The sequence below is a fragment of the Microtus oregoni genome, unplaced genomic scaffold (genome assembly GCF_018167655.1).
Source record: "Microtus oregoni isolate MIOR12 unplaced genomic scaffold, Mior012 000478F_ref0000488, whole genome shotgun sequence".
Classification (NCBI taxonomy): domain Eukaryota; kingdom Metazoa; phylum Chordata; class Mammalia; order Rodentia; family Cricetidae; genus Microtus; species Microtus oregoni.
Window position 1 is genome coordinate 21,513 of NW_024545034.1, and position 16,164 is coordinate 37,676.

General features: G+C 50.7%; 1 protein-coding gene across 1 annotated transcript; it reads right to left on the reverse strand.

Annotated features, from left to right (window-relative positions):
• Positions 1-5,367: 5,367 nt before the first annotated feature.
• Positions 5,368-15,998, reverse strand: LOC121445746 (beta-1,4-galactosyltransferase 7-like). Its single transcript, XM_041647892.1, is given in 7 exon segments — positions 5,368-6,103; positions 6,615-6,719; positions 6,992-7,075; positions 7,963-8,175; positions 8,177-8,189; positions 10,945-11,307; positions 15,864-15,998. Coding segments are annotated over 7 exon segments (987 nt in total). The 5' UTR covers positions 15,917-15,998; the 3' UTR covers positions 5,368-5,947.
• Between the last annotated feature and the right edge of the window lie 166 nt (positions 15,999-16,164).

A 16,164-nucleotide genomic window follows, 5' to 3' on the forward strand; every position in this document is an offset into this window, starting at 1 on the left:
GGAGTGTTTCTCTCTGTAGCCCTGGCTGGCCTAGAACTCACTCTGTAGACCAGACTGGATTATTAAAGAAAAACTGAAGTGCAGAGCTTGAGATGCCTCCTTACAAGTCAGTGGGCAGGAGGCTCTGGAGGTCTCTGAAGTGATGGCTATTGCCATGGCTCCTGCTTACCCACCGTGTCTACATGGAAGCTCTTATTGCCGAAGACACCACACACTTTGGCTGCAGGACATACATCAGTCTCAAAGTGACTGGGAAACTCCTCACTGGCTAGCTTCCATAGTGTCAGCGGGACTGTGTAGCTTGCTGGATGAATGCTAGACCCTGCATGCCACAATACTGACCTGCCAGGTAAGACATGCCCACTGATGCAGTACTGGCATGACTGTTACGGGGTAACTACAGCTTTCTGATTGGATCTGAGGCCTGATTCACAGGAGGGATTTTATGCCAGGTTCTCTTCACTCAGCTAAAACCCATACCTGGAGAAACCATATGCCCCAGGGTAGAACCTGCTATCATCATTCTCCTGAATGACCACTTTGGGAAGTATTTATGCTACACCTGTAGACCTGGGATCCTCTCAACCTGGGTCAGAGAAACTTCTTTCTGCTGCATGCAGTGGTCAGTGCAGACAGCAGACACCTAACTGGGCAGAGTGCTGCAAAGAATGCACTGAGTGCTCAACTTTAAATGGGCCATTGTTATAACTGCTATTCTTCCCCCACTCCTGCTAAGGCCATCCTTATAACTGCTGTCCTCCCCACCCCACCCCTGCTAAGGCCATCCTTATAACCACTATCCTCCCCCCACCCCTGCTAAATGGGAAGGAGTGGCCCTTGCATTCATCCATGGACTCACAGCAGCTGTGGTTACCTGAACATGGTCTACACGAGAGCAAGCCAACTAACAGCCCACATAGATAGGGTAGATGATCTCCAAGTCTCATACCGAGGAGCTTTTGGTACTTGATAGCTGCTGGGGAAGAGAAAATCATTCTTTGAGGGTGTGGACAACGGTGGTTTCCCTGCTCCGGTGGATGCCCCCCAGCCTGAATGCACATGTGAGTTATACTAATTGGATTTAGTGAGTTATCAATTTAAAAAATGAGAAAGAGGGGCTGGAGAGATGGCTCAGTGGTTAAGAGCATTGCCTGCTCTTCCAAAGGTCCTGAGTTCAATTCCCAGCAACCACATGGTGGCTCACAACCATCTGAAATGAGAACTGATGCCCTCTTCTGGCCTTCAAGCAAACACACAGACAGAATATTGTATACATAATAAATAAATAAATAAATAAATAAATAAATATTTAAAAAAAAGAAAAAAATGAGAAAGACTATACAAAAAAGAAAAAAGTCATAAAGTCAGGAGGGGCAGGTGTTTGGGGATACAGAGGGAGTTGGAGGGGGAATGGGAATGCATATGATCATATTTCATTGTCTGCATGCATAAAATTTCCAAAGAATAAAAAAATCAACACATAATAGAAAAATAGATTTTTTTAAATTGGAGGGGCAGCATTTTAAGACAGAGTCTCACTATGTAGCTCTGGCTGTGCTGGAACTTATTATGTAGACCAGGCTGGCCTTGAACTCACAGAGATCCACCTACCTCTGCCTCCCGAGTGCTGGGACTAAAAACATGTGCCACACTATGTGTCTGAGAAAAATAGATTTTTTTTAAAAGATTTATTTATTTATTATGCATACAACATTCTGCCTCCATGTATACCCACATGCCAGAGGAGGGCACCAGATCTCATTATAGATGGTTGTGAGCCACCATGTGGTTGCTGGGAATTGAACTCATGACCTCTGGAAGAGCAGCCAGTGCTCTTAACCTCTGAGCCATCTCTCCGGCCCAAAAATAGATTTTTTTATTTTTTCAGAGACAGGGTTCCTCTGTGTAGCCCTGGCTATCCTGGAACTCACTCTGCAGACCAGGCTGGCTTCAGACTCAGAGATCTGCCTGCTTCTGCCTCCTGAGTGCTGGGATTAAAGGTGTGTGCCACCATGCCCAGTCCTTACCCTGGAGGTAAGGTATTAAACCTCAAATGATCTCTAGAACACAGATCAAAATCTGCCCAGATTCTGTGTGAAAACCGTGCACCTCTAGAATCAAAAAACCAATTGCTTAGTGTGGCATTCCCAGATCGTGACTCACTATAGCCTTCCCTCTGCCCATCCTCCTGATGCTCGGGGGGCGGGGAGGCTGGAGGCTGGAAAGAACCTCTCCCTGGTTCCTGAGCCCAGTGCTCTCTCCAGCCCCTCTGTGCATGTAAATTCCCCTAGAAGCTTTCCTCATTCTGCCAACTCCCACTCCACCAGCAAGCCTTCCCCAGGTTTGTTAGCCATCACTGTGCAGTGCTCTGGGCAGGCTGTCACCTCAAGGAACCTCCCTGCTGGTCAAACCAATCATCTTCCTTGAGACAGAAGAGCCGTGGGGTCCAATACTCTGCATCTCCTGTGGCCAGCTTTCATCCCTCTGTGGCAGCCCTCCCGGTGGGCCCTCTCCCACTGAGAAGGCAGGGAGTCCTCAAGGATAGGAGGCTGGGGCACTTGTCAGGTAAGCTCTGGAGACCAGGGAGTTCCATCCCAAGCCGCCAGCATTTGTCACCTGTAAGTCAGGTAAACTCCTTGCCTCTGTATGCCCCTGCTTTGACATCAATACTGAAATAAACACTTAGCTCTTAGGTAGTATGATGACCATTCACTAAAATCCAAGTGACTGGCCACTCCTGTGAGGACTTTGCAGATTTGAAGCAGGAAGGTGCACCCCAAATCACAGCCACAAATTCTTGTGGCGCCTACATAAAAGGGCATGGAAGAAGGACGCTTTGCTTTTTGTCCTCACTCATGCTGGAAAGTTCATCATCCTGCTGCGGCACTCCTTCGCTGATATTAGAACTTAACTTCTTTGGAATCTCAACAGACTGAACAACTATCAAATTCTTCAGAGACAGCCATTTTTGGACTAGCTGGATCATAGCCTGTAAGTCACTCTAGTATATCCTTGTTTAATATATATGGATTCATTCTATCAGTTCTTTTCCGCTAAAAAACCCTAGCAGAGGTAGAGAAGAAGCGACGGCTCTCCCACCCACACCGGCCAGGCAAGCTTATGTCCTGGCACATTTTATCCGCATCCCCAGTAACAAGGTAGGAATGTTAGCTGGGTCCAGTGCATAAAGTGGCAGAGAAAACAGAGGCAGACTGTCATCTGCTTCACCCCGGCCTACCAGGTTTCAACACTTCCATCCTGCAGGAATGGAAGAGAACTGGGAGCAAGGAAGGGAGGCTGCAGATGGGGGTGTGCATCAGCTCCTGCCAGGGGGGCCCACCAGCACAATGGTGATGATAGCAGCCACAGGGACTGTGGAGCAGAGAGAGCATCATCTTGGCCTTTCTTCCATGGGTACAGATAGATAGGACCCTCACCTTTTCAGTTTCTTCTACATGCCAGGTAGATGTAGAACTGAGGGCTTTGCTGTCACATCCCCAATGGGCGTGAGTCATTACCCAGGTCATATAAACCCAAGCTGAGAAGACCAGAGCTCAGAGGCAAGGCCTCTCTGTCTCCACAGCCTGTACTGTAAGCCAGGCAGGTGTCTCACTGCAGTGGGTGAGGCTCAGTTCTGGCAGCCTCAACTTAGAATCACAATTATCCCAAATTAGACTTTGGAACCTGAAGCTTCACACACTGACACCCCCCCCACACACACACCTGAAATCAGGTTGTGCAGTACACAAGCAGTCCTCCCAACTGCGCATAGCAGGTCCAAAAACATCCCAAGTCTTTGAACTGAAGCTGTGGATTCTACCCTCTCAACTGGACGCAGCCCATTCTTTCCACAGCCTTTGGGTGTCCCAATGTTAAACCAACCACCTTAAATGCACCAAATGCCCCTCTAGCTCCTGCTCCCAGGGTGAGGCACACCTTGCTTTAGGACTGCGTTGTGGAACCACTCATTTCCTCCTCTGTTGGTGCAGGGTGCGAGGGCTAACATTTTGTTTTAAGTCTAAATTACTGTGCTTAAGAGATCTCAAAAACAGAAATGCCTCTAATCTGCAAGCCCCACTTGCCCAAGGACAGATTACTTCCTGGCGTAAGCTAACCAGCCAGGCATTCTCACTTCAGTAAACAAGCTTGGTTGCCCCAACTGCACAGGATATGTGCTTGCCCGTGATTGGATGAAGGTAGGGTTTGTCTTTACAAGCAAAAAATGTCATCCTGTGCCATACTCTGCGAATCCCAAGTATGGACCTGGCCAGTGTCCATTGTCCTGGCCAGCACTTAATAAAGCTGGCCTCAAATTTGGCTCAAAAATTGTGGTAGTGGTCTTGTTCTCTCCTAGTGGGGTTAACACTAGGTTTCCTCCCAGACCATTCCCCAGTCCCACGGTCTACCTCAGCACATCCTTCATTCCAGCCAGAATACTCTCGGGATTCTGCAATGTCTCCTCAGTTTCTCCCACCCCAGGAACAAGGTGCATTCCGGGCTGTCCTGTCCATCCTCAGCCAGGGTCGGCACTCCTGCCTCCCCAGTCACCTTTCTTCCCAGGAAGGCAGGATGTAGCAGCAAGCAGACAGAAGTGACTCGCCATCCCAGGGTAAAGTGAGCTCAGGAGCCGGGAAGGAAGTGTAGGAACCTGCGCCTTTGGCTTTTCTTCCTACCTACACCTGCAACCTTCACCCCTGCCCCAGTCCAGCTCCCTGCCGGTGTATAAGTGAAAGGTGTCTGTCTGGTTGGGAGTGTCACCTCAGCTCCCTGGCACGCCTTTATCCAAGGAGTCTGGGATGTTTGGTTGAATGCGTCACCCTAGCCCCCTGGCATCCACTTTGGAATGTTTGGTGGAAAATCCATTCCAAGCCCCCTCCCTTGGGAGTTGCTACAATCCAGACTCCACCTCTGAGAAAGCCCCCAAATGGTGACCCCTCCACAGAGAGGGTCAAGGCCACGCCCACAGGCTATTTACTCTCTCTCTCTCTCTCTCTCTCTCTCTCTCTCCAGAATGAACACATGGTCTTTCCGGTTCTCCTTTGCCCTCCTGGAGGGTCACCCAGGAGCGCTGGCAAACAGTAAACCTGGGCTTTTTCTAATTTGGTTTGATTTGGTCTGATTTGGACTATTGCCTCGGCAAAAAGGCTTATTGGGCAGAAAAATCTTTACAGTGTCATCTTTTGCACCCTGTCTGGTCAACAAAGGTGACAAACCAGTGGTCCACAAAACATTTTGTTTGGCCTGCCATAGCTTTTGAAAGTTTTAGTTAGCTGCTACCATTTAAAAATCAGAAAATTCTGCATAAGAATCCAGTGTTCTAGTTCCGATTGAAAAGGGAGATCTGGTGGCACAAACGGGCCCACCGCCAACCCCATTTCTTCAGGGTGACAGCCAGCTAAAGCTAGTTTTAGCTGCTCCTTTGCTCGGGGCTATATTCTGCCTTCTGAAGTTCTAAGCCTCCTAATAGCAGCTGCCATACACACTGGCTCCGTGGCTTTCGACTACATCTGTGTGAGGCTTCTCTTCCAAAGGAACAGAAGGGCTAGGACAACCCCAGCCATCTTTCTTGGCCTCAGGCCTCGGGGGGCGTGGGCGGTCAGGAAGAGCAGGGTGGGCTGGAAGGCTGATCCCCGTCAAGCCACACTTCCAACTTCTCTGGCGATTTTCCTGCAGCATCCCAGAACTCCCTGTGTCCGGTCTTGAGCCTGGCTGGGGCCAGGTGGCTGCAGCTATGGAGGGAGCTGGCCCAGGTGGCTGCAGCTATGGAGGGAGCTGGCCCAGGTGGCTGCAGCTATGGAGGGAGCTGGCCCAGGTGGCTGTAGATAGGGGGCTGGCTAGTCCTTCAGGTCACTCTGCATCCTCTAGAGCTGGGCCTAAGGCCTGAGGTTTCCTGAGCCTGAGCAGCACTGAGGTCTGGAAGCACAGGCTTCCTTACTGTTCAGCCAGTTCAGCCAAATATGCACCATGGGGTGGCTGCCTTGTCACAATCCAACATGATGTTGAGGACAGTGCAGGGGGCCCCTCCTACAGACAACGCTGTGCGGGAATCCACCCGGTACTTCACAGTGTTCAGGCCGCCCTCCCGGTCCACCTTGAATTGTTCCTGGGAAGAAGAGAAGAACATGAACTCACGCTTCATGGTGCCAACTGTTCACCCATCTCCGTTAAAAGAGAAGAGCCCAAAGCTGCCATCTTGTCCAAGCCTGCACCTAAGGAAAATTCAGACTTCTCTATGGGACTATATACCTCCCAGAAAGGGAGGCTGCACCTTCAGTTAACCCTTCCCACCCAGTCTATAGGAGGCTGCACCTTTAGTTAACCCTTCCCACCCAGCCTACAGGAGGCTGCACCTTTAGTTAACCCTTCTCACCCCAGCCTACAGGAGGCTGCACCTTTAGTTAACCCTTCTCACCCAGCCTATATGGATCAGGTCTGGGCTGATCCACAGGGCCCAGATGCACACTGCAGCCACCAAGCAGGGCAGGGTGCCCACAGAGAATGCCCATCAATGGGAGGATGGCACCGTTTGGGCCAAAGGGGAGCTTGGTGGGATGATAAAGCCTACTAGCTCCTACTGGTCCCCCCCCCCCCCCATTGAGGAGACTGGCCACCACCTGTTTCTGAGCTGCAATGCGTTTCTGGTCCCTCTTCCGCCAGGCTGGGTCATGCAAGTGGCGAAATGTCTGGTACCCAGTTGTGATTCCTGAGGGGCGGAAAAGCTAAGGAAAACAAAGGAAGTAGGGGTCAGGCTGCCTCTCTTGTCATCTTGGCCCTTACCACTAACTCTTCTGGGATCCCACTGGCTGCCACAGGCAGGGGCTCTTACTGCCATCCTGCAGGACAGGAGTCTCTGGCAGAAAGCCCTGCAAGTCAGCATGAAAGCAGGGATCAGAACCCAGGGCAACCACTGCAAACCCCAAGGTGCAACAAGGAAAGGGACCCTCGGGACAGCCATGTAGCCCAGGGGCAGGCAGTGTGGGAGGAGCCTTACCTGGAGGCCAGCTCCCTTGATGCGCCGGTAGAATTCATCATCCTCTCGGCCCCAGCCCCAGAAGCGGTTGGACATCCCATTGCACTGACACAAAGACAGGCAGTGTCTGTCACATGCCCCTCCTCCCACGGGTGCACTTTTTTCTCTTACTGCTTAGGAGAATGAAGCCTGAGCCCAGCCAGCCGGGCTCCCCCTTCTTCTTCCTGCCCTGACTGTTCTGAGTGATACAGGGCACTGGCTGGTCCCTTTACTCTGCGATGGGGATGTGAGGCTGAACGCAAGGGTCAGCGCATCTTAGGCCTTCCCCACTCCTCACAGGGCCTTGAACTTGTATGTGATAAGTATCTCGAGGGCAAGCTCCCTTCAGGGGGCAAAAATGCCAACTGCTACGGCTTCTGCCTTCCTCTCAGAGCTGTTCTCCTGCGGTGGCTCTGCCCAGGTCTTTCCTGTGTGTCTGAAGGGCAAGCCTGATTAGCATCTGCTCAGGGACTGCAGCCATGAAGGACAGAGAACAGTCACTCCAATCTTCTCACCCAAGTGTCCCTGGGTCCCATTGAGAACCAGTACGCTTTAGTTTGGGACTCCTGTCTAGACTTCTGAGGAGGAGGGGCTCCATCTCCCACCAGCCGGGCCACATTTCACAGGCCATAGTGACACAACCTTCTCACATGAGAGACAGATGTAAAGTAGTGGCATGTAAAGAGAAAGGAGGGCCAGTGACACTGCCGAGGGAGAGTCTGCAGTCAGCACATCACCAGCTCTCTCTGGCCAGCAGGCGCGGGGGCTTCTGTGCTCACAGCAGAGCTCTCCCTGGCTAATGTGCTCGCTCCTGTCCTCCCTCATGTCTCTGAGTCCCCTGTCAGGCTCAGGCAAGACTCACTCTGCTAGGCCCCAGGAAGGCTGCTCTACCCCCACAACTGCCTAGACCCAGGGTGGAAGGTCCCCAGCAAATGAGTAGAGCTGGGCCTCACCAGCTGGTAGTGCTGCTTAGAGAGCAGCAGGATGCCGCCCACATACGTCTTGTAGTGGTAGAGAGGGTGGAGCTCTGGGGAGGCCACGTGGAAGGGCCCAGCCTCCGGGAAGCCATAATCCAGCTCCTCATTGAGAGGGAGCAGATCGACGTCATGCATGGCAATGTAGTCTGTGCTGTTGCCGCTCTCCAGGAAGCCCACATTGATGAGTGCCCGCCCGGTTGAACCTACACAAGATAAATGATGCCAGGTAGAGGAAGCCAGCTTGTTCATCGACTAGCTCTAGCCCTCGCTGTGCGTGAGAGTTTCTCTCTGTCTCACCCAACATTGACATCATGATAGGGGCACTGTCCCTTCTGCTTGCTGTACAAGTGTTTATAGAACACCTAGTATATGCCCGCAACTGTTCAAACCCACACTGGAAGAAATAGCATTGGGAAACAAATCCCTGTTCTCAAGGGCCTTCGGATAGGAAGAAGCAAGTCAAACAGGGTGAAGGGAACGGGAAGGGGAGGTGGGCAGCTTTTCTCCCACAAAGGGCTGTCTGGACATCAGGGTAGCAGGGCGATATCTGAGTTAGAACTTGAAAGCCTGAGGGAATGATCATATGGAAGCTGGGGACAGGGCTCCGCACACAGGAGCGTAACTCCAAGGCCACCAAGACCAGACACCAGGAAGCTCCAGTCAGTACACTGAGACGAGACTAGGGGATGAGGTAGACACTGAGGGGGGGGGGGGGGTGGCCTGGCAGCAAAAGGAATGGTGAGAAGTGGGCAGACTCTAGACACGATTTGCTGACAGCCTGGAGGCTGTGACAGGCAGAGTCTGACTTGCATAACTAGAAGTATGTAGTTTCCACTTTCTGAAATGGGGAAGACAGGAAAGAAAGCAGGTCTGAGGGAATAGCAATCAGGAATTCAGCCATGATCTTATCAGGTCTGAGGGAATAGCAATCAGGAATTCAGCCATGATCCTATCAGGCTCAGGCTGTTGCTAAGACCTCTATCTGGTGGTCTCATCATGAGGGGAGGCAGAATATACAAGCCCGGAATTCAAGAAAAAAAGGGTATGAATGTTCAAACTAGGAGTTTCCAGTGATTTTACTACCAGGAGATGAGATGGGATGGGATTCTCCAGGAGACTGCAGCTGAGGGGAGGGGAGCGCTGAGCTCCAGGGAAAACCAATGAGAGATCAGAGACACAAGGGGAAAGGAGATGAGCAGGGTCGGCCACTGAGATGGAGAAAACCGGAAGTTAGGCAGAGTCGTTAGAAGGGAAAAGTGTACTTAATAGGAGCCAGTGATGGGAGAGAATGAGGGCCTGGGATTATGGGAGTCACCGTGACCCTCATGAAGGCTGTTTCAGATCTTCCGAGAAGTCTGATCAAACAGTATTGAAGCCGGGCGTTGGTGGCGCACATCTTTAATCCCAGCACTCGGGAGGCAGAGGCAGGCGGATCTCTGTGAGTTCGAGGCCAGCCTGATCTACAAGAGCTAGTTCCAGGACAGGAACCAAAAGCTACGGAGAAACCCTGTCTCGAAAAATTAAAAAAAAAAAAAAAACAGTATTGAAGATAATCTCAGCACTCAGGATGCAGAGGCAGGTGGATCTGAGTTCTAGGCCACCTGGTCTACAAGATTGAGTTTTCCAGGACATCTAGGGCTACAGAGAAACCCTGTCTTGCTTTTTGTTTTTTTTTTAATTTATTTACTAAGTATATAATGTACTGCAGGCAAGGAAGGAACCAGGTCTCATTACAGATGGTTGTGAGCCACCATGTGGTTGCTGGGAATTGAACTCGGGACCTCTGGAAGAGCAGCCAGTGCTCTTACCCTCTGAGCCATCTCTCCAGCACCCATGTCTTGTTTTTTTGTTTGTTTTGTTTTGTTTGTTTTCAGGTTTTTTGGGTTTGTTTTTTTGTTTTGTTTGTTTTTTTTGAGACAGGGTTTCTCTGTAGTTTTGGAGCCTGTCCTGGAACTTACTCTGTAGACCAGGCTGGCCTCGAACTCATAGTGATCCACCTGCCTCTGCCTCCTGAGTGCTGGGATTAAAGATGTACACAACCACTGCCTGGCTGAGAAACCTGTTGTGAATAAAAAAGTGGGGTGATAGCAATGGGGGTGTCAGACAGAGAAGCCTTTTTCCCTTCTTTTTCCTCTCTCTCTCTCTCTCCTCTCTCTCTCTCCTCTCTCTCTCTCTCTCCTCTCTCTCTCTCTCTCTCTCTCTCTCTCTCTCTCTCTCTCTTCTCCTTAAAGACAGGGTCTCACTGTGCAGCCCTGGCTGTCCTGGAACTGGATATGTACCTAGCTTTAAACTCCCAGAGATCCACCATTCCTCCGACTCTCCAGTGCCAGGATTAAAGGAGTATATCGCCATTCCTGGATTCTTCCTTTTAAAACACTAATTGAGTATATATGCAAGTCCCAGAGTGGTGGAGGTCAAAGGACAGCTTGTGAGAGTCAGACCTCTCCTACACACGGTGTGGATTCATCAAGCTTGGTGGCAAGCTCCCCGACTCTCCACTCAACCGTCTTGGGGGCATTATCTCTGTGCATTTATGTGCTCACATGATGACATGAATCACCAAAAGAGCAGAGCAGACTCTGTAGAAGAGGCCCTGTGGCTAGAGCACTGACCTGGAGGAGCAGAGAGGACTGGGACAGGGCTTGCTGGGAGGTGAGTGGGGATGGAAGGGGCATAGGAAAGTGCTCCTCCAGGGACTCTATGTCATCGCTCCTTCCTGTGGTCTTATACAACTTATTCCACATACAGTGATCTTCCTGGAGAAGACATCAGATCGGGGCCCACCCCAAAGGCTCCCACTATACCCAGGGAAAGGGGCTGATCTCCTCCCACCATTGGGCCCTTCCTCCCAGTAGCCCCTCACAGGCCTGAGCCCACTGAGCAACAGGAATAAACACTAAGCCATGGGCAAGGAGAGGCACTGGGACCAGCGGCGCTGGCTCAGGGACCGGTCCTCACCTGAAATGATCCACCTGGTTGAGCACATAGATGTGGTGCTGGATCTTTTTCTTACTTAGGAAGCGGTGCATGTGGGGCACAAAGACCAGGAGCTCCTCAAAGCGTTCCCGGAAGGGTACCAACACTGCCAAGCGGTGCGGTCCCCAAGACGCATCCTCTTCCCAGTGCTCAGGGGGCGGCTCTGGAGGGCAAGCCCGAGGTGGGCCCAAGGTCTCCTGCCCTTGTCCCCTGGTCACCTGGGCCATGTCTCCAGAGCAGCTGAGCTGCAGCCAGAGCAGGGAGAAGAAGACCAACAGGAGAAAGGCAATGAAGAGGTGGAAGATGGAGCACTTCCGCCGGAGGCTTCCAGGAAGCAGCCGGGCCCTAGGATAAGAGCAGGAAGGAGGTCAGGAGGACAGGCCAGCTAAGATCCTTCCAAGGCCCTTTCTCTGGCCTCCTTCTCTAAGGCCAAATGACTAGCCTTCCCTAAATACCTGGCAATTAGTGCAGAAGCAATGTTTAATGTTTTTGCTCATGCTACTACCAATTATGATCAGCACATTCACTTCTGTAAGCCCAGCCTGTGCTATCCCTGGGACACTTTCAGACCATTTACCTCTGTAGGTCTAGCCTGTGCTACTGTCCTGGGGTAACCCACGTGCAACTCAGTTTCCATCTGGAGTCAGTTTTGACTTTTAAGTCACTTGAGGTCAAGCTTGCCTGCCCTGCTTTTTCCAGTAACCTTGAGGACTGTGAGAAACTTCTGAGTTAGCCCATGGGAAAGAGCATTCTGCCCGTGAAAAAGAACACTCTATCTAGCAGAAAGACTACTGCTGCCGTCAAACCTCAGGAACATCAAGATAGAAAGCGAGGCTGCTTCCGAGCAGCAAGCACGTGTTAGTTAGGAGGCCGCTCACTCAAGGCCAGGAATCGTGGTTGGATACTGACTGGATGGACTGACTGTGCCGTGCTTCCTTCTGCTTTTGCATACAAGCAAGTTCTGAAATAAACTCTGGGCTGTTCTGACATGACCAAACAGAGCTCCTGATTCTATGCTGTGTTTTCTGTCTCAGTTTCTTTCATCTGACATTTCCTCTTAACGTCCCCCCCAACCTAGCTGACTTTGTGGGAGCAGGCTTCGACTACCCCACTCCCCACTCCGGGACACTCTCAGACCACTTACAGCTACCCTAGTTCTCCCATGACTTCTCACACTCTGAGGACTCTAGTCAGAGTGCTCAGGGGAAAGGACACACTCACCGTGCGTATGTGTTCTCACTAGGCAGTGTTTTGAGGTCCTTAGCCAATGGCAGGGGTTCCAGTTTAGAAAAATTCAATCCACTGATTTCCAAACGTACTGCTAAGGTACTCAGAAAGCCCCACAAAAGGCGTATGTGTTGACATAAGCCCCCAGGCAAAATGGCTGGCATTTAGTCTAAAGAAGCTCAAAACTGCCCAACATAAAGTACAAAGGGATAGTGGATAGTGGCAGACCACTAGGTAGCCCATAGGACGGGAGATAAAGATAGAGGGGGACAGGGCTGTGTCAGAAACTGGACAAAGAGCTGAATATCTCAGACACTGGGGATGCTGGGGAAACTGCCCTTCAGTGTAACAATTACAACAGGTGGAAAGCCTTGCCTGCATTTCCAGTTCAAGGTCAAACTGGGTAACATAGTGACATTGTCTCAAAAGCAGACAAAACAAATAAGCAAAAAAAGAAATGGTGGAATTCACCTCTGCCTTCTCTGGAAGTTCCTGAGGATACCAGGAATGGCTCTGAGAAATCTAAGAAGGAAGTTCCCTCTATAGTTGCTCCTGCCTTACTGCCCAAGTGACCAGTAAAGAAATCTACTTTATAAACTCTAAGAGTCAGGAATTGGAACATAATAAACAAATAAATCTTTGCTGGAGAGATGGTTCAGAGGCTAAGAGTCAGGAATTAGTTATCAGGTCTTTTGAGGAGGGCAGGGTTGGTTTTTTTGAGACAAGGTTTTTCTGTGTAGCCTGGCTGTCCTAGAACTCACTCTGTAGCCCAGGCTAGCCTCAGAATCACAGAGATCTGTCTGTCTCTATTTCCCAAGTGCTTGGATTAAAGGTGTGTGGCACCACCACCTGGCCGGGTATCAAATCTTGGACTCTACCTCCCAAATTCTCCTGCAATCATCCTGACTCCTGGTCATTGCCCTGTTCTTCACTTTCAATCTGTCCAGCCTCCGTTTACAAGGTCAAGATCCTTGTCTGGCAGTCAGACTCCTCTGACAAAGTGCCTGAGACTTTTGTCACCTCTCCATTTTCCACAAGCATTCCCGCTCACCCTGAGCGACAAGGGCCCTTTCCACTTGCCACATTCCTTCCTGCTCCAGTCCTTTCTCACCCCACCTGCTTCTCCTACTTGACACCCCCTTATTTAATCATGTATCGGTTCCCTTGCAATCTTTCAAGGCCAAAGATCCATGTCATGGCCATCACTGCCTGCACCAAGTTCCCAAGTTCCCTGCTTTGTACTGCTAGGGTACCTGGCACTTCCTTCTTTACATCGCTGATGTGTGGTGAGCTGCATGAGCCTACTTTCAGCATGTGTCCTATTCTTCTCTATGGCTCAGGCCCAGGCAGGGAGCGAGGAGTTAAGGAAGGGTTGAAGCACTTCAAGCATGCTCTAAGTCACACACTGGAGCCACGACCACGCCTACCTTCTCTCTAAAGACACAAGTGCAAATCTGGAAGCCAGCAGCCCTGAAGCCAGGCCCAGCTCCCACATGCAGCTGCGAGGCTGCCCAGTAGGACAGCCCTCACAGGATTTCTGACTTACCCCCCATCATCTTGTGGTGATGGTTTCCACTGTGGAGCAGTAGAGCCCAGACCTGCAAAAGGTCTGACAAGCCTGGAATCTTTACAGAGTCTTTCTTGCACTCTGAGCTCTTCTGGGAGCGGGGTTGAGACTTGGACGAGGGACAATGGGTACCAGACCTCCTTCAGGGGGAATAAGCAATGGCCATTATCCAGGAGTATGGCATGGACTGGACACTTCATGCACTTGCTCGGGATGTTTCTTCAATCCAACTTGCCCTTTTCTACGAGGATCGCAGTACCCAAAGGCACTCTCATTCTGTGCTCTAAAGGCCTAATCCACTAAGGGTCCCAAGTCTATCAATAAAGCTGATGATAGGGGCTGGAGAAATGGCTCAGCGGTTAAGAGCATTGCCTGCTCTTCCAAAGGGGTTGAGTTCAATTCCCAGCGACCACATGGTGGCTCACAACCATCTGTAATGGGGTCTGGTGCCCTCTTCTGGCCTGTAGGCACACACACAGACAGAATATTGTATACATAATAAATAAATATTTAAAAAAAAAAAAAGCTGATGATAGTGAACATTGAGAAGATATTGTTGGTGCCACCTGGTGGCAGTCTCCAGAACTGCAGTCCCAGGTGCTCCCACACCCAGGTTCTGAGGGACACTTTAAAAAAAGGGTTGATCTCCTTTATCAATCAAAGCCTAGGGCTAATTAGAGGTGCTTCAAACTCAAGCAGGCTTGTTTAATAGCTAGTACCCATTTACTACAGAACGTTATACTTGTTGCGTGGATCTTTGCCATTGTGTCAAAAACACAGAATGGACATCAATATATTTTCTAAGAACACAATAAAAGAAACGGATCGTAAGATGGAAATTCTCCTCTATTTCCTCCATATATGATCTTCATTAAACTTCAAAGAGCCCTTCCAAGTAGATAATATGATTCTTCACTTCAGAGATGGAAAACTGAAGTCAGAAAACTAAGTGGTCTGTTTCTGGACAACATGTTATCATCACATTTTAACACCAAATCTGGGGGAAAAAAATTGTGTCCACTAAACTCGAATCTTATAATACCTACTAAACGTGTCACTCATTAAATGAATATCTACTAAGGTGTGTTTTGGTGAAGAAGGACGGGGGAGGGGAGCTTCTTTCTTTCTTTTTTTAATATTTATTTTATTTATTATGTATATAATATTCTGTCTGTGTGTATGCCCGCAGACCGGAAGAGGGCACCAGACCTCTCTACAGATGGTTGTGAGCAACCATGTGGTTGCCGGGAATTGAACTCAGGACCTCTGGAAGAGCAGGCAATGCTCTTAACCACTGAGCCATCTCTCCAGCCTCGAGGGGAGCATATTTCAAGCCTGAAGTATATTGTCCCTATAAATCTAAGCAGAGAAATCACCTCCCCTATTCTGCTTCTGGAGAAATATCTTAAACTCATCAGGTCGGGCCAGACTCACCACCTAACACTCGAGGCTGGACCCAGGCAAGTACCACAGCACAGGAAATGAACTAATGGGTGTGTCTAGGATAAGCCAGGCAATGGCCAACTAACCACGCAGAGAACATAGGAAGCTTCTGTCTGGTGTGATCTTCCGGGCTAACCGCAAAATATGAAGAAAGCATGAAGGAAGGAGGTAGGATCTGAAGTCACAAGGATGTGATGGGGCAGGCAGAAAAGAAATAAAGACACTCGGTGCAACAAAATAGAGAGATCCTCTGTAAGACGTGAACGGAACCAGCGTGCGCAGGAAAACAGACGAAGCAATGAGAGAAACACACCCACACCACACCACACCACACCACACCACAGCACAGCACACCACACCACATGGGAAAAAGAGACTAGATAGAGGAACAAACACAAAGAGAGATCAGGGCAGAGAGGAAGACACAGAGAGAGTAACCGAGACACAGGAACCGAGGGTCACACGTACGGAATGGAAGCTGCAGAGAAAGAGAGCCATGCAGTCAATGCGAAAATGCCAATGACGCCTTCCCCAAGAACCGGAGACCCTCAGGGTGACCCCCAGAACCGCAGACGCGGCCGCGTCAGGCTCCTGGATTCTATCGGCGTTCAGGAAAAGAATGGCACCCAAGAAGACGCGGCTCCAACTGGTCGCCGCCGCTCACCTGCCGTCCTCCCAGGGCAGCTGCGCCGCTTTCCTCCGGGAGGGCAACATCATGGGGAGACACGGCTGGACATGGAGCTCTCGCTCCCAGCCCGGCCGCCCGGCCTGCCCGGCCTACGCGGCGTCTCCGCCTCCGCCCCGCCCCGCCCCGCGGTCCGTCAGGTCCGTTCCTCCGGCCGGGCCGGCTGCACCCCAGCGCTGCCGCCTGGAAGGTTCTGCTGCCAGGAGAAACACGCCGGCGGGTCTCAGGGACCAACTAGATGTCACAAAAAAGGCAGCTTCCTCCCCTCATCAGGCCAAGG